Source organism: Protopterus annectens, chromosome 12.part0 (genome assembly GCF_019279795.1).
Source record: "Protopterus annectens isolate FY-2018-M chromosome 12.part0, PAN1.0, whole genome shotgun sequence".
NCBI classification, from domain to species: domain Eukaryota; kingdom Metazoa; phylum Chordata; order Ceratodontiformes; family Protopteridae; genus Protopterus; species Protopterus annectens.
This window is the reverse complement of record NC_056746.1, coordinates 737970727-737996335: the sequence shown is the minus strand read 5'-3', so window position 1 is coordinate 737996335 and position 25609 is coordinate 737970727. Positions and strand designations below refer to the sequence as shown.

At 43.2% G+C, this 25609-nt stretch overlaps 1 protein-coding gene across 4 annotated transcripts in view; it reads right to left on the bottom strand.

Annotated features, from left to right (window-relative positions):
* The window catches only part of LOC122816784 (interleukin-4 receptor subunit alpha-like), a 635553-nt gene that overhangs the window by 46841 nt on the left and 563103 nt on the right, over positions 1–25609 (bottom strand). Inside the window, exon 10 of one of the 4 annotated variants that reach the window (XM_044089809.1) lies at positions 24768–25155. The exons of the other annotated variants lie outside the window; for them this stretch is intronic. Coding sequence (XP_043945744.1) covers positions 25059–25155 — 97 coding nt within the window. The 3' untranslated portion in view covers positions 24768–25058. Of the gene's footprint in view, positions 1–24767; positions 25156–25609 lie in introns of those variants that run through there. 4 annotated transcript variants of the gene reach the window in all.

Sequence of the window (25609 nt, the reverse complement as noted above, 5' to 3'; positions counted from 1 at the left end):
CTGTGTGTCTGTGTCTGTGTGTCTGTGTCTGTGTGTCTGTGTCTGTGTCTGTGTGTCTGTGTCTGTGTGTCTGTGTGTCTGTGTGTCTGTGTCTGTGTGTGTCTGTGTCTGTGTGTCTGTGTCTGTGTGTGTCTGTGTGTGTCTGTGTGTGTCTGTGTGTGTCTGTGTGTGTCTGTGTGTTGGACAGGACAGACATTACAAATGAAACAGACCGATGGTCTGATCTTACCAGGGAAGAACGTACTATGGGGGTAGTGCAGCGGTTGCTCATGTTGATGAGAACCAAGTCTAGAATGTTATCTCCCCTTGTGGGGGATGAGAGAAGATGGTTTAGTGACTTCATCAATTCTAATGCAAGGAATCACTGGATCAGTGCATTAGAGCAGGAATAGTTCACCCAGTCTATGGTGGGGTAGTTAAAGTCACCAAGGATCAGGGTGTTAGGTGATACCTTGATGGGGTCAAGTAGGTCCAGGTAGGAGAAGTGGGTATCCTGAGTCATGGAGGGGGTCTATAGCTGGATATAACTTGGATGGGTGTCTTGCCAGTTGTCACTTGCAGCTGGAGTAGCCCTAATCCACCATGCTGGCAAACCAGTAAGGAGGTGTGCTTGTCTTTAATGAAAATAGAGACTCCACCACCCTTAGTCTTCCTGACCTCATTTTGGCTTCGGAATGTGTGTGGAATGAGGTATAGCCTGATATGGCAGGGGTGCTCGCTGCAGCCTTGAACCAAGTTTCCGTGACTGCACAGATGTCGGCATCTTTCAGTGTGAGGAGAGCCTTCAGTGAGTGCATTTTCAGATTAAAGCTCCTAGTGTTAAGCAGCATGACCTTCAATTTGCTTTTTGACAGATCTTTTATGATGGAAGATTTGTCTTTGGGACACTGCCTAAAAAAGGCACAATGGGGGAAGCAAGATCCTTGGCCAGAATCTTGAATCCCAGGGGTGACAAGTGGAGGCCATCTCTGGCAAAGCATTGAGGTCTGTCAACCATGTTATCTCAGGCAGATACTGGATGCCCTTGGAATGACACATGAAACTAAGCCAATTGTTGAAGTCAATTCTTTTTTGTTGGGATTGTGGTATCATTATTGTTGAAGGTAGGATGCTGCTTAGAGCTAGGTTCATACCTGCCTGGGACACATACTCTGAGAGCTCAATCATGTCTCTCTTCATATAGTTCAGGGAGGTACATCTCAAGTCATTCACACCAACATGAACAATGACAATCATACTTGTACCTGTTGTGGTGGATACTGGCACCTGACAGACATGTCGAGCCTGGTGAGGGGGACATCAGTGTGTCTCACAACTGAGTCACCAATGACTAGTATATTTGGTTTATTGTTGTGCCTTATGGGATGTGTGAGTTTACTGTTATGCCTTACGGGCTGTGTTTGAGAGACACTGGTGCGTTGTCTGCTGTTGTGATGTATTTGGTGTTGTGTGTGGAATGTTTGAATGTGCTTTGGTGGTCACTGCTGTTTAGGTAAGTTTTTATTGAGGACCTCTGCATAGGTAGATGAGTGTTGTGCTTGGCTATGTAATGTGGGTGGTGTGGTGTTTGTGCTGGCAATCTCCTGTTTGTCAGGAGTACCGAGTGTGCCGCTAGACAGCATGGGTTCTAGGTTACTTATACAGATGCATTTCTCTCATGTAGAAGAATTATGTACTAGGAGAAGAGGGTTGTCCGTGAACATGAGGTAGTTGCTACACTGTCTCAACATGCCCATGCCGGCCAGGCTGGCAGGAGAAACTGATGGGAATTGTCCAGACAGTGTTCTGAAACTTGGACAGACTTAGGAAGGCAGGGTTTTGATAAGGGTTTGTCTGAAAGGAGCTCTCTGATTATGTAGCCCAGGCAGGTATGACCCTGACCTTGAGCAGTAGCCTACCTTCACCAAGAATGATGCCACAATACAGAGATAAGATGATCAGCTTTAACAATTGGCTTAAACACTGGTGTCATTCAAAGGGGATCCAGTATCTGTCTGCCTGGGATGACATGCTGGACAAGCCACGCTGCTTCGCAAGGGACGGCTTGCACCTGTCACCCCTGGGATTCCGGATATTGGCAAAGGCTCTTGCCACCCCCATAGTGCCTTTTTTAGGCAAGGCTCAAATTCTAAACCTACCACCCTAGAACACAAAAAGGAAAAAACTAAGGGTAATGCTGCTCAATGCCAGAAGTCTAAATCTCAAAATGCACGCACTAGAGGCCCTTCTCAGTATGGAGAACATCGATGTCTGTGCTGTGACAGAAACCTGGTTCAAGGCTCCTGAGAGCACCCCAGCGCTATCAGGTTTTACCTCATATCATGCGGTCCGCCCCAAAATACGGACCATACCAAGACAGGCGGCGCGTATCCATATTCATCAAGGACACCCACACCTCAAGACTGGTGGCAACGCATGATGCATCGGAGACCATCCAGGTGCAATTAACCGTAGGCAAGACTGCTCTGCAAATTGTAGCATGTTACAGGCCACCCTCACAAACTCAGGAACCTCACATGGCTTTCCTGAAAACACTAGAGGGGATAAATGTATCACCAAACACCATCATACTAGGTGACTTCAATTACCCTAATATAGACTGGGAACACTACTCAAGCCCAAACACCCTAGCCCAAAAGTTCCTGGAATTCATAAACTCAAATGCCATGGAACAACTAGTCACCATCCCCACAAGAGGAGATAACATACTTGATCTCATCATCACGAACATGGGAGCACAATGTTCAACACCGAAGTATACCCTCACTGGTGAGATCAGATCACAAACTAATCTCGCTGGAGGTCCTCATCCCACCCCCACCTGAAATAAAAAAGACCACAGTAAAGAACTTCTCAAAAGCCGACTTCACACTTCTAAAGACTAGTGTGGTCTCCTTTAAGGCCCCCAAACCGGCGGAAAACAGTACTCAAGCCGCTGAATCACTTACAAATGCCTTCTACCAGCACCTGCAGGACTGCATGGATAAGGCAATCCCAAGCAAAACAAAGACTCTTTGTACCAAAGGCAAGCGTCCAGTCTGGTGGACCCCAGCCATAAACAAACTCTACAACAAAAGGAGGAAGCTACTACAAGATAGAGCAAAATCCTTAAAAGGTAAGACACCCTTGATCACTATAAGTAAAAAACTAAGAGCTCTCATAAAATCATCCAAAGCAAATTTCGAGAGAAAAATAGCTAAAGACTCAAAAGACAATCATAAGGCCTTCTTTAGCTATGTTAGAAACCTAGGAGGAAACTCCCAGATATGCTCAGAACTAGTTCAAAATGATGTGAAGATTACTGATCCTACAGACATTGCCAACATACTGGCTGACAGGTTCAGTGCAAACTTCTCCCCCCCCAAAAGGAGAGATATCTATACCAAACGATTGCAGCCCCCCAAACATCACCAGCGCCCAAGTGAGAACTGCTCTCTCCAAAGCAAAAAACACAGCATCCATGGGACCTGATGGTGTCCCCGGCTGTGTGCTCCACAAACTCAATGAGGAATTAAACCCACAGCTAGGACAGCTGTTTAATCAAAGTCTTACCTCTGGATACGCACTCCAGGAGTGGCGCACTGCAACTGTGGTCCCACTTCACAAAGGCGGTGCCTCCACCGACCCTGGAAATTACCGCCCATTAGCTTGACAAGCCTTATCTGCAAAGCCATGGAGAGGATCATAATGGACCTCATAAATAAAGACATAGGGAATTTGCAGACTTTGGATCCAACCCAGTTTGGCTTTGTCAAAGGCAGATCATGCCTTTTAAACTTGGTTGACTTTTGAAACAGTCACCAAAGCCATTGATGAGGAAAGGCAGTCCATACAGCCTACCTCGATCTGGCTAAGGCCCTTGATACAATACCCCACTCGGGTGTCATTGAAAAACTCATCAGCTTAAATGTTAACCCATACATCACAAGATGGGTTGCAAACTGGCTGAGTGACAGAACCCACAGGGTCAGAGTTGCTGGCGCCATGTCAGACTCAAAGCCTGTCACAAGTGGTGTCCCACAGGGCTCAGTCCTGGGCCCACTCTTGTTTGGCATCTACTTTTCCAAGTACAAGCAAACACAGGAGGGTTATGGCTGACAAAGTTTGCAGATGACTGCAAACTGGGCCATAGTAGAAAACACATCTGACACAGATATCCTTCAGAAGGGTCTCACAGAAACGGATAACTGGTGCCAGAGCCACGGCCTAAAGTTAAATGCCAAAAATGCATAGTCATACCCTTCGGGAAAAACAAGGTTACCCCTAGCTACCAAATAGGTGGCAATCCACTGAGCACAGAAGAAGTTATCAGGGACCTGGGGACCCAGGTTGATAGTAGTCTGTCATTCGACACCCATGTAGCTAAAGTAGTCAGGAAGACCTTCTACATTGCCCACCTTATCATGAAGGGATTCTCATCTAGATCAAGGGAGGTCATAGTCTCCCTTTACTCATCACTCATCAGACCAATGATTGAGTACAATGCCCCATTCGGAATGTATCTGACCCGACACTTGCAGCAGCTGGAGAGGCCACAAAAGTTCCTCACCAAAAGGATAAAGGGTCTCAAAAATCTGTCCTATGCTGCCCGACTGAAAGAACTCCAGCTCTATTCAGTCGCCACCGCTTTCTCAGAGGTGACCTTTGCCTAACATACAAGGCCATGTCAAACCCAGATTTGATGAATATGCTTCACCTCAAAAATCTAGATCCATCAGAGCCACAAGGGCGGGAGACTTAAACCTCGACACGGCTATTAATAGGACGTGCTGGAGGGATAGATTCATCACCCAAAGACTCCCTATGCTGTGGAACAAAATCCCGGTACATGTGAGGCAGAGCACCTCGCTGGCCTTGTTCAAGAGAAATCTTGACCAATGGATGGGAGATCGCAGATATACCCCAGGGATTACCTCAGTGTCACTGCTCGACAGAGGCACAGCAAAATAATGGGTATAGTTCCCCATACTAAAGGGGTGGCGTAAGCCACAAAACGATGGGCTAGGCTTGTAAATGCCCTCGGGCAGATAGCCTAATATGAACCTATGAACCTATGAACAAGAATGTAGGCCACAAAATACTTCTTAAATGTAAAATAACTGGCCTGAAGCCCATGTACTAAAACCAAAACTAAGAGGGTTAGAATAACAAGACACATTTAATCAGGCTACTAACAAGCACTAATAAATACAGCAGAATAAAAGCACTTCAACACTTAAGAGCAAGCAGCAAGGCAAAAAATCAACAACTTCCCCCATCTCTATTCAACAGGCACTCTTACCAGATGATCTAAGTGACCATTGCCTGACATATATACTCAGACATAAGTTCAACTACCGTCAGCAACCCATATATAGAACTATAAGAAGCTTTGACCCTCTAAAATTTAACAGCGAACTAAAGGCGTGCAACTGGACTGCACTACAATGGCTTCCACTAGATGAAGCAGTCTCCTACTTCAATGACAAATTCCTCACCATCCTCAACCTCCACGCCCCTAGTAGGACTAGTAGAACCAAGGTCAAAACCTTGGCTCACCAAAGAAACCAGGGACAAAATTATATCAAGAAATAAAGCATGGTCCACCTACCGCACAACTAAAACCCAACCCGACCAACTCCTATTTAGGCAGCTAAGAAGTGAGGCAAAAAAATCCATAACAGAAGATAAAAAGAACTACTACCACCACTTACAACATGCACACAAAACTAAACCTCAGAAATTCTGGGCAGGAATTAATAGACTACTCCATCCAGGACAAACAACCACCCCAAACCCAAATGGTACCAATCAAAAAACTCCAGAAGACACGGCAAACTCCTTTAACTCCTTCTTCACAGAAACCATCCAAAATTTAGCTAACCAACTCACACCCACAGGACTTAATCCTAACAAAGAAATGTCCAGCACAATAGCCCCCTTCAAACTCCAATCCGTCCCCACCAAACTCATTAAGACCCTACTTAGTAAACTAAGACCAACCACCCTGGCTGCAGACCTCATACCAGCTAACTACTTACAACAGGCTGCAGAAGCAATCACATACCCTATTTCTGTCCTTATCAACCGTACCATATCAGAAGCCGTTATCCCCAGCATATGGAAAATCTCACATGTAAAACCACTACACAAGGGGGGCAGTTCTACCGAACTGTCCAACTACAGGCCCATAGCTATTCTGTCTCCACTAGCTAAAATCATGGAAAAGTGTGTTCATATTCAACTCATGAAATATCTCACACAGAACAAACTATTATCTAATTCACAACATGGCTTTAGACCCAATCACAGCACCACAACAGCTCTCCTCTCCTTCTCTGATGCCATCAACCACAATCGTAACAATAACAATCTGTCCTCTGCCCTCTTCTTAGACCTTTCCAAGGCCTTTGACATGGTAGATCACAAAATGTTAGTGAAAAGTTTGGAAGCCCAAAACTTAAACAAGCAAGCCCTCCAATGGTTTGAGTCTTACCTACAAGACAGGCAACAGGCAGTACTGTGGAAGGGCAAACTCTCCTCTCACCTCCCCATCAAACTTGGAGTTCCTCAGGGATCAATACTAGGTCCCCTTCTTTTTTCCATCTTTATAAATGAACTTAGTGCAGTCATACCAGAGGCTACCTTCATTCAATATGCAGATGACTCAACCTTGATCTGCTCTGCCTCCTCCCCAACAAAACGTATCACATTAACCCAAAACACCTTCAAAAAGGTTGAAAATTGGCTATTAAACCAAAAACTAATACTAAACCCCAACAAAACTAAGTTACTTCTCTTCACCCCAACAAATAGAATCAAACCACCCTCATTCAACATAACAGCTAATAATGGCATCATCATCTCCCCAGTAACCCAAACCAAACTATTGGGTGTCATGATCGATGACAACCTTAGGTTTGATGTACATATCAACCAAACCATAAAAACTATCAATAAGAAATTTGGCAGCCTCTATAGGATCAGATCATTCCTAACCCCGCTAGCAAGAACTGCTATTGCCAGATCGCATCTCTTATCAACCCTTCTCTATGCCTCCCCTCTCTTCTCCCACCTGAGTAAAACTGACCTCAAAAAATTGTCAACTTGCTATAACCACATAGCCAGATTTGCTACTGGCACACCCTACCGGACCCACCACTGCCAGAACCTGAATCTCTTAGGCTGGCTGGAACTACAACAACTCCTCCAACTCAACCAGCTCTTAGTAGCCCAAAAAATTCTCCACCACTCAGACATTACTCCAGCCCTCAGTAACATAATCCGCCCTTATAGTAACAATCGGACACTCCGCTCATCCACCAAACTATTAGTACTTATGACCAAATCAAACCACACTGCGGGTGACTCCCTCTTTGCCAACTCTGTCGGTAAATATTGGAACTCACTACCAGATAACATTACCCAAGAATCTTCGCCAACGATATTTAAACAAACTAAAAAGCCACCTTAAGTCACACTGGCTATGCCCCTGCACCAACCCGGACTAGTACCCCTGACTCCCCTCGACCGTACTACCCTACCAGTCCATCCAATCATGTTGATCAATCATACAAACTAATCTAGGTCTGATTGCCTTAATAAATTTCCTAAACCATACGTAACTAAGGAACTCTCTCCTATTTCCACCACTTATTGTATGTCTCTTATGGATTGCCTTATGGATGGATACATTCTGCTCTGTCTGGTATTACCATGTATGTCCTGTAATTGAAATTATTGTACTATCTACTTTTTCTTTTTCTTTTTGTACTCACTTTTACTTAATGTTATCTACCCAATATTTGTAATATTTCTAAATTGTTGTATGTCTGGAGCTTTTCTCCCCGGGACTGCGCTGAAAACGGATATGTATCCAGTCGGACCATTCCGGTCAACAAATGTAAAATAAATAAATAAAAAATAAAAATAAGGTAACACAATAGAAAGAACATAAATACAGTAGAAGCAGCTGAATCAAGTGCAATTTGTTTAGTGTCATTGTTAATATTAAACATTTATCATTTCTAAAGCATACATTCATGGTGCTCAGCTGAAATGTCAGAAAACTCTGTGTGTGTGTGTGTGTGTGTGTGTGTGTGTGTGTGTGTGTGTGTGTGTGTGTGTGTGTGTGTGTGTGTGTTGACATAATACACTTACATGGAGAGTAGCACATTTACTTTGGTTACCTGACCCTGTAGCATACGTAGCAGCTTAGCATACTATGCAGGTTACATACAATCTGCCAGTCCTTTGTTGTACTCTTGGAGTGAATGCACAGACTTCTTATTGCTTATCGTTAACTTTTTGCCCTCCTCTACTTGAATCATTATACCCCCCTAACAACTTTCCCTCCTGCCCTTGAATCAATACACCCACTTCATTCTCCTCTTAGGCAACACTTCATCCTTCTCTTTTTCAAACTTCTCCTATCCACTGCTCTACTCCTCTTATGTATCCCCTGTGTACCTATGTTATAAAACTTCTAGATACACCAATTTGGAATAGACAGACTAAACAGAGCTAACCCTCTCCCATGCTGTCTCAGTCATACGTTATTACCACTATACTATACAATACTAATATCTCCCTTCTCCTCCGACATAATTTTATAACACTCTCTTGAACACTTTACAAACCTATATAATATAAAGATCTCCCTTGCTACATAATTTTATTACTAATTTCATTACATATAGTGAACTCCTTGTAAACCATTCTTTACATAACTGTAAGAACACTTCACAGCAGTCTTTTCCCTTCTACAGTCTCAATCCATTTACTTACTGCAGGATTCTAGAGCTAAAAGAACTGTATACACGTAGTTATTGATCCAAATACTTTCCAGTATATACCTGTGTTGTAATTGTTTTTTTTTCTGAGAAATGTCACTGCTGTTTTTCTGAGAACTGTCTAAAATTCACTTGTCAGTATATATGTACAACGATGGAGCTTTTCTCCCTGCTGTAAATGAACTCTGCATAGTCAGACTTTCCTGGTGAACAAAGCAAACATAAACAAATACAATAAATTCTGCTAGCCTGCCTTTTGTAACTGGAATTTCTCAGTTTTGCCAAATTTTTAATAAGATGTATTTTACACAAGCAATAATGCCCAACAGGGTGTCTAAATAACTGTGTAAGACTGTGGAAATAATGCCAACCCAGGGGTGTTCTGATTTCCAAATCCACAGGCAGAGGGCCTCTAGACCCCTGAAAGGGTGTTATTTCCACAATAAAACACACCCTGGAGGGCATTGTTGCACTTAGAAAATAGTTTTTTTTTTTTAAATTGTTGTCTTTTACTTAACTTACTATTTTTTATTACTATATATTTGTATATGTTTTTGATGTAAAATAGTTCCTCCTCCTAATGTTTCAAACTTACTGCCCTATATGTTAATGGTGTTGGAGGAAGCATTTTCATCCAAAATATAACCCTTAAAAAATATCCAGGTATTTATTTTTTGGTCCCTTACTCCTAAGACGTTTGGTTTCTTGGCAGTCTTTGGAGACTGAAGTTACGAAATAATGACATACATTTGAGTTTCAGACTTTTATTTTCTTCAGAGAAAATTAATGCTAACATAAATCTTTTATTTAAGCAAATTTTTAATTTTATAAGAGCAATAAGTAAAATCCCTTTCTATTTTTGAGCCTTCGTTCCCCCTTTATTTTAGGTTTTATCCAGATTTCTTCAGCTGAAAGGCCCAGAGGTATGCAACCTTCTTTACTGTTGCTGCTGCCAGCAGTCTAGCTTACTCTCTCTCTCTCTCTCACAGGCACACCTCTGCTTCTGAAAATGCATGCCAACACAAATCTCACTATTCAAGTACAATATGTTCCTATTTTGAGTATTTGTTCCCCTTTATTTTAGGCTTATCCAGTTTTCTTAAGCCAATAGTCAACAGCATACCTCTCAAGTGTCCAGATTTTTGCAGAATGTCCAATTTTTTGGCTCATATGGTTGGTCCAATTTGTAGTGTTCTGTGAAATCACTGGGGATCGAATTCATTAAGAAATGACAGACATTTCAGTTTCAAACTTTATATCCTTCAGAAAATACATGCTAATGGAAACACTGTTATTCTACCAACTTTCTAAGTTTATAAGCACAATATTTAAAATCCATCCTTATACTTGGTCCTTTGTTTCCCCATTATTTGTAGCTCTGTCCAGATTTCTTGTGCTAAGAGGTAGAGATGTATCAGAGGTACGCAGACCTCTTATGTGATGCTGCTGTTGCCAGGGATCGCCGATCACTCTCATTCTTCACTTTCTCACACAGACACACACACACAGTCTCTTCTGCTTTCATGTATGCATTCACTCATACAGGCAGACAGCAATGTAAAGACATACACAAAAAAGAAGTTATGTACTCACCATAACGTTCCATCTGAGTAGGTAACTTCATTTGTCTGCAACCTGTGGGTATCGCATCCATCCTCGGATCCGAGCCGGCAGCTTTCCAAGCTAAAAGATCCGAGCTCTTAGCTCCTCCCCCTTACCCATAATGCCCTGCCACCTCCCTCCAGTCCTCAGATCGAGTTTGCCAAACAAGAAACAGACTACAACCCTCGAAAGAGGAACCCTAACCAAATGCAAGACCAGGTGAAACCCTGCGTGATGGAATAACCATAAAGCAGGTTAGGGGGAAGGAGGGGGGGGGGGTCGGTTGCAGACAAATGAAGTTACCTACTCAGATGGAATGTAATGGTGAGTACATAACTTCTTTATCTGAAGTAGTTAACTTCATTTGCTCAGCAACCTGTGGGACAGAGTCCCCAGATACCTAAATCCCTGGGCGGATCTCAAGGAAGGATATTCCGGAGCACTGCAGAGCCAAATGATGCCCTACTCCTGGATATCAGATCCAATTTATAATGAGAAATGAAGGTATGAGAAGAGGACCAAGTAGCTGCTGAGCAGATGTCGTCTAGAGGTACTCTCGACCAGAATGCTGCAGAAGTAGCCATAGACCTGGTAGAATGGGCATGGACCCCCAAGGGTTCAGGCTGGCCAGAGACTAAATAAGCATGCTTGATGCATTGGGATATCCATCTGGCCAAGGTAACTTTCGTAATATCCTTACCCAAAGATGGTTTAGCGAAAGAAACAAACAGTTGATCTGATTTCCTAGTAGTAGCCGTCCTGTGCAAGTAGAAACGCAACTGTCTGTGTACATCCAATAAGTGCAATCTGTATTCCCCTTTGTTCTGAAAGTTGGAGAAAAACACAGGCAAATTAATGGATTGGTTGATATTGGATTCAGAAGCTAAATTGGGCAAGAAAGAAGGGTTAGTCCTGACAGACACTCTGTCCTTATGGAAGACCACATACGGGGGTTTCATGCAAAGGGCTTGAAGCTCAGATACTCTCCTGGCTGAAGTAATTGCAATTAGGAAGGCCGTTTTCCAATATAAAAATTTTAACTCAACCGAAACCGCCGGTTCAAAGGGTGGGCCAGTCAAGGCCTGAAGAACCAAGGTTAAGTCCCAAGGTGGAACCGCATTCTTGACAGGAGGTTTCAACAGAAAGGTGCCCTTCAAAAAGGTTTTGCATATCTTAGCGGAAGCTAAGGGGCCATGGTTATCCCCAAAGTGGAAATGGGAAATAGCTGCCATTTGAACCTTGACTGTAGAAGCACTAGCACCTTGGTCAAAGATATGGGACAAGAAGTCAAGAACCGTTTGGATGGGAGCAGTAAAAGGATCTAAGTCTCTATTTTTTGCCCATATGGAAAAACGCTTCCATTTACTTCTGTAGATCTTTCTAGTAGAAGGTTTATGTGCCACTACCACAATAGATTTTATGGGAGACGAGATACCGGGAGTCCTTGTGATTAGTGGAACTGGATCAACCAAGCCGTGAGCTTGAGGTCGCCCAGGTTTGTGGGCTGTAATCCCGCAGGATGAGAGATCAGATCCAGAATGGGATCTAAGATCCAAGGAGGAACTACACTGTGAGACCACATGTAAGGGAACCAGATCTCGCGAGGCCAGAATGGGGCTATGAGGATTATTTTGCTCCCCAACCGATGAGCTTTTTGCAGAAATTTTGTCATCAGCGGAAGAGGAGGATAAGCATACAGGAGACCGGGGGGCCAAGCATGCACCAGGGCATCTCTGGGGCTCTCTCCCATAGGGGGAATCAGACCAAAAAACTCACTGCATTTTGTGTTTGAAGGAGAAGCAAAAAGATCACAGCAAGGTTGACCCCATCTGAGGAAGATCTGATTCGCTACTGATGGGTTTAGAGAACACTCGTAAGGTGTGAGGATCGAGCGACTCAGCTTGTCCTTTAGAAAGTTGGACTGACCCAGAATGTGCATTGCTATCAGAAAGCGGTTGGTAGAAATCATCCATTCCCAAACTCTCATAGCCTCTCGCCAAAGAGGGTAAGATCTGGTGTTTTCCCTGTTTGTTGATATACCAGACTTCCACCATGTCGTCTGTCTGAATTGCAATAGTCCCCAGAGGAAGAAGGTTTTGAAGGGCTTGCAATGCTAGAAGTACCGCCCTCATCTCCAGGACACTGATATGCAGAATGGTCTCTAAGGGAGTCCACGTGCCTTGGACGGTTCTGCCCATAGAATGCCCCCCCCACCCGAGGCGAGAAGCGTCCGTGGTCAATGTGGCTTGGGGCTGAGGCATCACAAATGGTCTCCACTCCCGTAGCTCTGGGGAATGGAGCCACGAAAGACGGGAGTTCCTGCAAACCCTGCTCAGGGGAATTGGCAACTCCAATGGATGGAGTAGGAGTGACCATTGAACCTGAAGAGTCCACTGTAGAATTCTCATATGCAATCTTGCTAAAGGTGACAGGCTTATGGCTGCCGTAATGGAGCCCAGGGCTCTCAGGACCAACTCTGCAGGTGGGGCTGGAGACTGCAGGAGCACCATTATGTGTAGTGACAGGTTGCGCAACCTGTCCGTGGTTAGAAAAGCTTTGGCTTGGCGCGTATTTATCCTGGCCCCTATAAAATCCAGAACTTGCAGAGGATGCAGAGACGACTTCTGAAGATTTATAGTAATGCCTAGATGCTGGGCCGTGGCTAGGAAGTAATCCCTGGTGGAGCAAAGCAGATGCATGGTGGAGGCGGTGAGGAGCCAATCGTCCAGGTATGGAAAGACCTGAATTCCCTGAAGTGTCAGGTGGGCTGCTACAACTGCCATGACCTTGGTGAACACCCTGGGGGCTGTGGTGAGGCCAAACAGAAGAACTCTGAACTGAAAGTGATTGGCTCCTAGCCGAAAGCGGAGAAACCTCCTGGACCGTCTGTCCATGAGAATATGGTAGTACGTATCCTGGAGGTTTATGGAGCACATCCAGACGTTCTCCTGTAAGAGAGGGAGAATAGATTGCAGAGTGACCATCCGGAATTCCTCTTTGGCAATGAACAGGTTTAGAGATGACAGATTCAGAAATGGCCTCAAGTCCCCCGTCTTTTTTGGCACCAAAAAGAACCTGGAGTAATTGCCTAATCCGGACTGCTCTAGGGGGACGTGCTGGATGGCCTGTTTTTCTAGCAACTTCAAAATTTCTGAAGCCGCCGCCTCCCTTTGATCGGGTGGGACATCGGGAAGGCACTTCGTTAAAGGGGGAAGATGCAGAAAGGGAATATAGTAACCTCTGGATATTATTCGGAGCACCCAACGATCTGTAGTAATGGACTCCCAACTTTGTAGGTGCTCCGAAAAATGTTCCCCGACTGCCTCCAGAGAGGGACAGCCACGCAAGCCCTCAGGGCTATTGCGCAGGTCGGTCTGAGAAAGGCTCTCTGAACCCAAAATTCTTCGGCCCCCCCTCTGCCTCTGGGCCGCCGTCCACCTTGTCCTCCTCTGCCTCTGAAGGATGAGGTGTCTGGAGCGGGATGGGACTGCTGGGACTTCCGGAACCACATCTTCTTCTGTCCTCTCTGGTTCCTTGAGAAGGACCTTTGAGGATTAGAGAAGCGGATCCCAACGGCAGACAACATCTTCCCGTCTTTCTCGCTCTGGAGCAGCGTGTCGTGGACGGTTTTGCCAAAGAGCGTAGAACCATCAAAGGGAGCGTTCGCGAAGGACGCCTTAAAGGGTTCTGAAAAGTCACAAAGACGAAGCTAGGCGTGGTGCTGTAAGGTGACCCCCGCTCCGCTAGCTCCAGCCACTCCCTCCGTGGCATGGGAGAGGAGCCGCATGGAAGTGTTAGAAATTGACGTTAGAGTGGCCATGCGAGCCGAGAAGGTCCGTTTGTCCTCGGCCACCATGGACTCTGGGGGAGCTCCAGCGTATTCCTTTATCAAGTCCCGCTGGAGCCTGATGACGTGTGCCAGGTAATTCAGCGCCCTTATGGAAAAGGTAGCTGAAGCAAACATCTGCTTTCCAATACGGTCCATTGTCCATGATTCCTTATCAGGAGGATGGACCGAGGAACATTCCTGTGCTAGTTCCTTCTTAGTGGCAGCTGCCACCACCATGGCATCTACTGGGGACCCTTTATTCCATGCCTGTATGTCAGAAGGGGGGGGGGGCTGAGTATTTTGTCTGGTCTTTGAGGGATTGGCTCCATGGTATCTGGCTCCTTCCAAGCCCTAGTAATAATCAAGTCTACCAAGCGATCAGCCGGGGGCACCCAAGAGGTAGACGGGCCTGTGTCAAACACTTCCAGAAACACTGATTCATCGGAGGAAGGTTTTTGGGCAGACCACCCCCCTCTGATGCGTAGCATTTCCATAATGTCTCTGAAGGAGACGTCTTCAGGGGGTGACCTTGGGAAACCTTCCCTTCTTCTAAGTCTGTGTCCTCTGTGAGGGACTCAGGGGGGTCCATGTGCCTCCTTTTGCACTTTTGTTTGCGAGGCACCTCCTCAGAGGGACTGTCCAAGGAGGGCTCACCAACGGGTCCTGTTCCCCTACGGGAACCAACTGGAGCGCCGACGCAGGCTGTCCCTGGGGCCGGACAATGGAAGATAGGCCCAAATGCACGGGAGTGACAGGTGGATCCATAGCCCGGACCGGGGACCTGGGACTTCTCGACAAAACCCTCTCCACTAAGTTAAAAGCAGAGGGCGAACCACTCTCCCCTAGCTCTGAGAGCAGCCCCCTCAGCTCTGACGCAAGGACCGGTGTCGGAGCCGATGCGATCGGACCCAAAACGGGAGTGAGCTCCGACCAGAATGGAGCCAAAGACACACTCACCCCTGCGGCTCCGAAGCTCGGCTCCCATTGGCGAAGTAGCCACCACTGTCAGCGCCGTCGACTCCCCGGGTCTGCGACGGCTCGGATCTAAAGACTCAGAAACCTGATAGCGAATCGGAGAAGGAACAATTGGAGCAAAGAAAGGGGTCGAGCTCCCCCCCGGAGGGGGGGGCAGGAGCACCCCCATCTGCATCTGGGCCTGCAAGAATCGATGCATCATCCGGTCCAAATCAGCGTCAGACATGCTTCTGGTGGACCTTGAAGAGGTCGCAGAAGCAGGCCAGGAAGGCTGCCTCAAAGACCTAGAGGGAGACCGGTACTCCTCCTCCGGCTCCGGGGAAAAGTGGGGGGAACGGAGCCGAGAGGGTGGAGACCCAGAGACCCTCATGGGAGGGCTAACTACCTTAGCTGATGGAGCAGAGAAATGAGACTCTGCCCGCATCTTATGGCTTTTATGCCATTCCCTATCCTTGTGCCTCTTCTCTCTAGAAGAAGAGTCCCCCTCTCCCTGAGTCACAGAGGGAGGTTGAGTCCCAGTCAGGGGAGGGGGAACTGAAGGCAAGACAGCTGTGGCTGGTGCCTTAGAGGGAGAGGAGAAAGAAGAATCCACGGGCAAAAGGCCTGCCAGGATTAACTTATTCCTCCTATCCCTCAAAGCCCAGGGGTTGAAGGCCGCACATACTTGGCAGCCAGAAGACAAGTGGCCTACCCCTAGGCAGAGAACGCACCGAGTGTGGCCATCCGCTGGGGACAGCTTATGGCCACACTCAGTGCATTTTGAAAAAAATGGCCTTAGGCCCTTCAGCCATCGCACTTCCCCACACACACACACACACACACACACACACACACACACACACACAGTAAAGAGGAGGGAAAAAGTTAAATTTAAACACTAAATTACCACAAGGAAAAAAATAAGAGGTATATAGACAGAAACTAAGGGCCTACTACACTCACTCAACACACAAAAGAGAACTTAGAAAAAGGTTTTAAAGTTTTAAAGTTTCTTTAAACTTACACCCAACGCCAAGAGCTCATCGCTAGAAGCTATCAGAAGCCGCGGCAAATGAGATCTGAGGACTGGAGGGAGGTGGCAGGGCATTACTGGTAAGGGGAGGAGCTGAGAGCTCGGATCTTTTAGCTTGGAAAGCTGCTGGCTCGGATCCGAGGACGGATCAGATACCCACAGGTTGCTGATCAAATGAAGTTAACTACTTCAGTTCATTTTTTTTCAGTTTCATTTATTTTCTATCATCTCTCTCTCTTACTTTCATACAAGCAAACATTCTCACACGCAAACACAAACCATATATGCTTTTTATTTTACTCTCTTATTTTACACTCGCTAAACAGCGAATGTGCTGCTTACTGAGCATAAAATAGTGGTGGCCATTAGTTTTTTTTTTTAGTCTAAGCTCCACGGCAGCTTGATATGCTACTGTGAAGTGGCGGACTCATTCTTCAGTGGGTATTACCTGTAGATTAACACCATGCTGGAGAACATTCATTCTCCAATCAGGGTGCAATCTATAAGTCGCCCATTCTCTAATATGTTTTAAATACACAACAGTACAGGATAACATGTAAAACACCAGAAACATAATATGCTGAAACAGGGGTATAGTGTCAAAGGAAGCCAACAAATACCTACATGTACCAATATACAACAATTAAATCTTATACAGAAAACTACAGACAAATCGTCTTAATGGTACATTTAAATTGCCATTTATTAAAAGAGTAAGTGGGCTGGTCTGATGATCATTTTCAGTCAAAGATCCAGGCAAGAGGCCAACAAATAAAACTACATGAGTTGATGAGAACAGATCAAACAATGGTATGGTTACATATATTTCTGCTGCCAAATGTAGGAACTTTAGCCATCTAAATGCGTTACAAGTAAATGGATGAATTACAGGTATCAGAAAGATGTTCATTTTACAAGTTCTGCAACTTAATGCACTACATTATAAAGTACTGAGATAGAAGGATCACAAAAATGCAAACATTGTTCTCAGAGTTTATCTGGGCAAGAAAAAACTTGGGAAAATTAATGGGGTTAGCTTTGCACTGTTAAAACAACCTTTTCTTTTAGAGGTAATGAAATAAAAGGGCAGAAGAAGCTTAATGTGTTGGAGGATATTTGGCAAAGACAATATATGAAAACTGAAACGACTGAAGCAGCAAATGTTCAAAAACAGAGGGTGAGTACTTATAAATACAAATACAGTATTCTAAAATTACTTAGAATGAAATAAATAAAAAAAACAGATCTAACAGGATCTGCAAGTATAAGTGAGCATACACAAATTATGTAAAGTACTCTTAAGAATACATAAAAACTTTTCTTGGAAAAGAGTGGATAATTTAAAAAAAAAGACAAAGTAATTTGACTCAACAATAGCATGTACTGCTAGCATGCAGTCAGAGATGAATAAAGCCCTGACTGTGACAATGGTGACTAGATTATGACTAGAAGCTTTGGTACTTCTTTGAGCTGGTGCCCGCTTGTACCTTCAATGGGTGAAGTTATGAGGATATGCAGTGGGCACAGGGTTAAGGTAAAGATAACAGTATTTGTACCACTGTTTTTCCAGTATCCCACTGTTGCCATTGGATTACATCACCTACATTGTATCTGCAAATGGTCAGTTGTGATCAGTGTATTAGTACCCCAGTAAACAAATGTAAAATAAAACAAAATAAAGTACTTTTCCTATTTCCTATGGGATGGTACTTATTTCAGATGCACAGTCCCTCATCCTGCATCAAATACAACAGGGAGATGACATGCTCGGTTCTATACATGTGTGTTGGCATACAGCCATGCCTATCACCATGGCTCTGTGTTGGCATACAGCCATGCCTATCACCATGGCTCTGTGTGTTGGCATACAGCCATGCCTATCACCATGGCTCTGTGTGTTGGCATACAGCCATGCCCATCACAATGGCTCTGTGTGTTGGTATACAGCCATGCCTATCACCATGGCTCTATGTGTTGGCATACAAACATGCCCATCACCATGGCTCTGTGTGTTGGTATACAGCCATGCCTATCACCATGGCTCTGTGTGTTGGCATACAGCCATTTATCAAATTCATGAAATAAATGCAGGACCAGCACCAACACACCACCAAATCCTGCTTCAGTCTCATACTTAATATACAGCAACTTGGCTTGTCAGCAGCCTGGACCTTACAAAGAGACCTGCTTCTTTTAAGGCTGGTCTTTGAATCACACTTCTGGTTGGGTGCCAAGTATGGCGGCCCTGTCAGACACAGTAGATTTAAGCGGTGGTTCTGATCATTTCAGCAGAAATTATGCTTTTAGTATATGCTTGAATTTCTCAAAGATTTAGGTGCAAGAAGATCAAAAACTAATAGGAACAGTCACCACCAAAAAACTGTAACCATATGATTGCAACACATTGTTATGCACTACAAAGCATTCAGAGATCACAGACTGAGGACATACATAAAAGTGGCACTGGAAAACCAAAATAAATTTTCTCTCTCTTTATTGTTTTACACAGCCAACTTTAGTATGGACAAAAAATCCAACACACAGTGTAGAAACTGCAAACAGCATGTAGAAAACAAGCCACAGTGCAGGATTTAGTTACAGAGAACATTTTTGATAGTATTCATTATGTTTTATTGAAAGTAGGTTACACAGTTTTTGTTTTTATTACTACATTTTAGAATTTCAATGTGTTTTATTTATTTATTTACATTTGTTGACCAGGAGTGTCCGACTGGACGCAGGTCGGTTTTCAGCGGAGGCCCAGGGAGAAAAGTTCTACAGTTAAAATATACAGACAATAGTTACATTGGATTTACATAGCAATTAACAATTTGATCAACATAGCTACAGATGAAGAACATAGTACATCAGTAGACAACTAGAATCTTTATCATCTGCGAAGTACATAACAGACATTAACAATTGTTACAATAAGAAGTTCCTGCTGTATAATAAGTAGCTAGGCTTATGAGCATCCGAGCTTGCTATAATCAAGGTAGTTATTGGGATGGAAAGAAAGGTAGTGGGTGGATGGGGTGGGTGATATTAGAAGGGGAGTTGCAAGGGCATAGCCAGCATGTTTTTAGGTGCGCTTTTAGTAAAGTTTTAAAGTGGGTGCATGATGGTACAGAGGTAATTGTGGGTGGAAGGAAGTTCCATAATTTGGCTATGGCGCAAGAAGAATAGTGCTTCTCCAGCAAAGTTATTGGCTTTAGTGACCTGTAAGTGACTTTTGTTGCTGGATCTTAGTGGTCTGGTGGTACGATAGGGCTGGAGTAGATTCTGGAGGGATGGGACTTTTAGTGAATGAATTACTAGTTTGTGGGCGAGTGCGAGTTGATACCATTGAAGGAGGTGAGGGAGTTCAAGACAGCTCAGTTCAGCAAGGGAGAGACTGTGGTGACTACAGTAGGATGCACCCTGTGGTGAATCTGGCGATTTTGTTGTAGCAGGTCTCGAGCTTGTTTAGATCACATTGCCTTAGGTTGGTATATATTGGGGAGGCATAAAGTAGGGTGGAGATAAGGTGGGAATTTGCTACTGAAATCTTTGCTGCTTTGGTGAGAAGTTGCTTATTTCTGTATAACTCTCCTAGTTTTTTGTGGACTTTTTTATGGTCATGGATATTGTCAATGTCAAATTTGTTTATTGTCTATTTCAACTCCTAGAAATTTGGTGTGTTCTGTTGTGTGTATAGTGGTGTTGATTTTTGCTGTGATGTTAAAGTGAGAGTTGTTTTGAGTATGTTTGGTGGGTTGGAAGATGAGTAGTTTAGTTTTGTTTGGGTTGAGTATTAATTGGGCATCGGATAACCAAGTTTCAACAGAGGAAAAGGCTTCCTGTGTGACTTTTTGCAGTTTGGGTAGGGACTGGGCTGAGAAGATGATGGTTGAGTCATTTGTATATTGTATGGGTGTGCCATGTTTGGTGGCAAAGGCTAGATTATTGGTGAAAATAGAGAAGAGTAGGGGTCCAAGGATGGATCCTTAGGGAACCTCTATAGAGACAGGTAGTTTTGCCATACAACGGATTGTTGGTGGTCAGACAGGTAACTCTGAAACCAGTTGGTGACTGACTGAGAAAAGGATAGGTTATTGAGGACAGAGATGAGCTGTTTGTGTGGGACCGTGTTGAATGCTTTAGATATGTCTAGGAAAGTAGCAGAGGAGAGATAGCCATTGTTTTTATGCTGAAGGATAGTGTTAGTAAAGGAGAGAAAGGCAGTGTTGGTGCTATAGTTTGTTCGGAAACCATGTTGAGTATTGGAAAGGAGGTTGTTAGTAAGGAGGTAGTCTGAGACCTGAGAGTGAATGCATCTCTCTAGTATTTTGGAGAGTGGAGATAGAATAGCTATGGGGCAGTAATTGGTTAGTTCTGTGGAGGGGCCGCCTTTGTGGAGGGGAATTATATGTGATACTTTCCACAGTGTGGGAATGTAACTTTCTGACAGAGTTCGGTTAATCAAGATGGATACTGGATACTGCTAGAGCATCAGCTGTGATTTGTAGGTATACACTTGGGAGGTTGTCTGCTGCTAATTTGGTGGGCTTGAGTTTAGTTAAGAGTTTTTTTTATGTTGGATGTTGGAGGTAGGAACAGGAGAAAAAAGAGAAGACAGTGGGGAGATTACTAGTTGAAGGTGTGGGTTGGAGTGGAGGGGGTTGTGTTGTCTAGCTAGTGATAGTATGGTTTGGGTGAAGTGTGTGTTTAATGAGGCAGCAATATTTTCGGAGGAGTGAGGGATGTTAGGAGGAGGGGTACTGAGTTTACCTGGGTGGAGAATGGAGTTTATGGAAGACCAGAATTGTTTGGGGTTGTGTTGGGAGGAGTCTAGGGCAGACTGGTATTATTGGAATTTGTCCTGTTTTATTAGCTTTTTGACTCTATTGCATAGTTCTAGGAATTTCTGTCTTGTTGAGGGGGTTTTGGTTTTGCGCCAGTGCTCCCAGGCTTTATACCTGTTTTTCATTTCTGAATTAGTGGTTTTCTGTAGCCATGGGGAGGGTTGTGCTTTGGTTCTGGAAAGTCTTATGGGACATGGTAATTAAGGATGCTCAGGAAAGTAGTATTAAAAAATTCAACTGCGTCATCAAGACTGAGGTACTTTAGAGGATGCCAGTTACATTCTTTGAGGGATGAGATGAATGTGAGTGGGTTAAAGTTTAGTTTTTTTACATATTTGACAGTAGATGACAGGTTTAACTTGGTATAGGTGTTTGAGTAAGAATGGGGAGTGATCACTGAGGTTATCTGATAAGCAGCCTGCTATATATGACTGGGGGCTCTTACTGACTAGTATCCAATCCAGGGTAGTGTGCTTGCTGGAGTTTTTATTTATCCTGGCTGGCAACTGGACTAGTTGGGTGAAGCCATGAAGGTTTAGATGATGGGTTGGATGGTTACCAGAACAAGATTGCCAGTTAATATTGAAATCACCTAAAATTATAGTTTCTTGGGGGAGATGGTGGGTAGTCCAGCAGAGGAGGTTTTCTAGTGGAGGGATGTTTTGGCCAGGTGGGAAGTAGCATCCAATTATGTTGATGGTTTTATTTTGTTTATTTTGAAGTTGGTCTATATTATTTCTTTATTGCCTGTTTGTGGAGCTGATGATTTTAAGATATGGATGTTCAGATGCTGTTTAAATATTATAAATATACCGTCTCCTTTCTTGTTTAGTCGGTCTACTCTTAGTATACCATAACTGGCAGGAATGACTTGCTCACTGGTAATGTGAGGTTTTAGCCAGGTTTCTGTCAGGATGACTATATCTGGGGAGTACAAGTCTATGGTGGCATGGAGTTCATGGACCTTGTTGGATATACTTCCAATATTTAGGCTTAGTAGAAGGAGGTCACTTGGCTTTCTAATGGCTGTGATTTGGGAGAAGTTGTGGTTTCTAGTCTGATTATGAGTAGTGGGGTTGGAGATGGCGGGGATAGGGTTGGGGTGAATGTCTCCACTTAGGGCTAGTTTTGATATGCATGAGGTTATTAATTTATTAGGGAAAGTTTATGATTGTGCTCTGTGGGTATTAGGTATGGTGGGAGGGTTACTATGTTAAGTTGTAGGGATGCTTTTTGTTTGAGTAATATAGTTGATAGCATATGTGGGGGTGCATAGGGATGGTTCTTGAGTTGGTGCGGGGGGAGCTGAGTGAGGGTGAGACATGATTGGTAGTGTGAGTAGTAGTACTGTGGTAGTGGTTGAGTGGAGGAATGATGGAGTTTTGGTAGGATGCAAGATATAAAGCAACGGAACCAACCAACACCAGAAACCGACTGTAGAAGGAAAAAGGCTAGCTGGTAAAAATATAGTAACTTCTGCACAGCTCGAACAGAGTATAACACACGTATAGCCAACACTAGTGTTCCACCAAAATTCAGGCTAAATCCACTCGTAATGATAAAAACAAATATTTTATTGAAAATAAGGTTTAGCGCTTTCATCTGTTAAAAATCAGACTTCTTCAGAACCAAAATGGAGTACTTCCAGTTCACATTTAAATAATCTTTTTGGCGCCAAAAATTCAAAAGAAAATGGAGCTCTTAAAGAGACATAGTCATGGTAACTCCATGTATACATTCTACTGTGCTAAAAACAGCTAAGCATTACAACAGATCCAGTGTGCTGATATAAAAAAATGACAATATAAATATGATGACAATGTAAATAAATAAAAATGATTATGGTAAATAAAATAAAATACACTCTGCACTTACTAACTTCATCTTAAAACATACTCCAAATATATGTAATAGTGAAATGGTAAAACTTGCATGACTAGTGCTCATAAATTGTAACAAGTCAACAAGAATCAAAATACAATGGCAACATCCATGATATTTCTATGCCATGATTAAAAATGGTTTAATACTTATATTTTCATTCATGCCAGGTGACCTAATGGCATCTGTCAAAATTTGCCACTTATTTTCTTTCATGGCTAAAAGTGCTTTCCAATTTCCCTCATAAGCAAGTACTTCTATGTGATCTATAATGGCAAATTTAAAACCATGTGATTCACCATATATTGATATGTGTTTATAAAGTGCATTGTTATTGTCTTTAATCTGTATCTTATAAATCTTTATCTTATAAATATGTTCATATACTCATTTCCTAAGGGCTCTGTTTTGCCTATATAGAATGCGTTGCAGGCATAACATGTAGCAATATATACGACTTGTTTGGTGCTACAATTTCCTGCTTTGCATTTAATGTTAGTCTTGTTGATATCTCCTAACTTAATATTGCCTACCTCATTTATGGCATAACATTGTCTGCATGTACCGCATTTTCTAGTTCCCATCGACAGCTTTGTATTATGTACAGTTTTTTGTTTAGAAGCTTTCTCCAATAATTTTTTAATGTTGGATGCTGTTTTATATACAATCATGGCATAGATATATCGTGGATGTTGCCATTGTATTTTGATTCTTGTTGACTTGTTACAATTTATGAGCACTAGTCATGCAAGTTTTACCATTTCACTATTACATATATTTGGAGTATGTTTTAAGATGAAGTTAGTATGTGCAGAGTGTATTTTATTTTATTTACCATAATCATTTTTATTTATTTACATTGTCATTATATTTATATTGTCATTTTTTATATCAGCACACTGGATCTGTTGAAATGCTTAACTGTTTTTAGCATAGTAGTATGTATATATGGAGTTATTATGACTATGTCTCTTTAAGAGCTCCATTTCCTTTTGAATTTTGGCGCCAAAAAGGTTATTTAAATGTGAACTGGAAGTACTCCATTTTGGTTCTGAGGAAGTCTGATTTTTAACAGATGAAAGCGCTAAACCTTATTTTCAATAAAAGATTCGTTTTTATCATTACAAGTGGATTTAGCCTGAATTTTGGTGGAACACTAGTGTTGGCTATACGTGTGATATACTCTGTTCGAGCTGTGCAGAAGTTACTATATTTTACCAGCTAGCCTTTTTCCTTCTACAGGATGTAAGATATGCAAGGAGAGTGCATGCAGTGAGCATAGGTATGGTATGCTTATAAATCTTAGCTAAGGAGGAGGGATAGTAGTGGGAAGATGGAGGAGGCAGTGTTGGGTTTAGTGCTGTGGTTGGCTGTTGGAAAGATGGGAGGGGTATGCGTGTGTAATAAAGGTAGGACCACTGGGGGGCGGGTGGGAAATGGGGGCAGGGTGGGAAGCAAAGCGGGCAGAGACCTGTTAGCTGCTCTTACGAGGGGGCTGGAAACAATCGGGTAACAGAGTAAACTGATATAAGAACATATGATAGTAAATGTGGAGACTCACGTAGGTACCCTGTATTTCCACGAACTATCAGTTAGCTGTGCCCCAGTTCAAGCAGTTTTAGTAAGTTTTATGGCAGGCTGAGCATAAAGTGCTCAAAGGGTGGTTATAGTTTTAAAAATGATGCCTGCCACAGGTAATATTTATTAACTCTGGGATTGGCTTAAGGTAATAAACAGGGAAGGGGGAGAACAAGGGTGTGAGCAGGCAGTTCTTTTGTACTGCTGCTAATGAGCCAAGATCCAAGCAAAGACAAGTTTGTATTTAAGAAACAATCAGAATTGACCAAGGACTGCTCTGAAGCCGTAAGTCATTTCTTAGGTGGAAAAACAGGATAACATGTATCAGTAGGCTACTGTGATCTCAATTTAAATTAAGAAATACACAGTATTTGATCAGTTATGGATACTATTTGCTAACAGAAGAGAATAAAAGAGAAACTGGAAGATGAATGTGTGTGTGTGTGTGTGTGGGGGGGGGTGCTTACAAGCCAAAGCAGAGTGCTCTCCAGGTGATAATGAATATTAGCTCAAACAGGTAGACATATATTCAAAGTTAACTTTGGCTGTTTGTGTTTGCAGACAGCTCAGACCCAGACTGCACTTTTCTTACAACGATGTATCCACCGGTTGGATACAAGATAAAGGTGGCACAGCAGCTGAATACTTAGAGTGGTGTCAGGTCTAGAAAAGAAGAGTACAGAGAGGAGTAAGCATTTTTGAGGTGGTAAAGATATATTATAAAGATTACAAAAACAAATTGAGCAAATAGCTACTGCATACAGGACAATATGTCTTGAATCAACTACTAGTATATGCAGATACTGAGCCAATTGGAAAAACACATCAGTGAGAAGGAACCTCAGCTGACAGGTATGCACAGTCACATATAAAAATATAGCGAGCAGCACTCTGTCCTGGGTTTCTAATGTGATTCTATCCACCAGTAACAGCACAATTATATAGAAATAATTAGACACCAGTATGAGCTGTCTACACACAACACATATACATGAACAACATTAGTTAACAAGGTGCAGCTATGCAAATAGACCATACTATTATACTAAAACAACTTGGTACAGACAAACACAATGCCAGTATGCCATAGAAACTTCCAGTAATAAAGCATAAATCA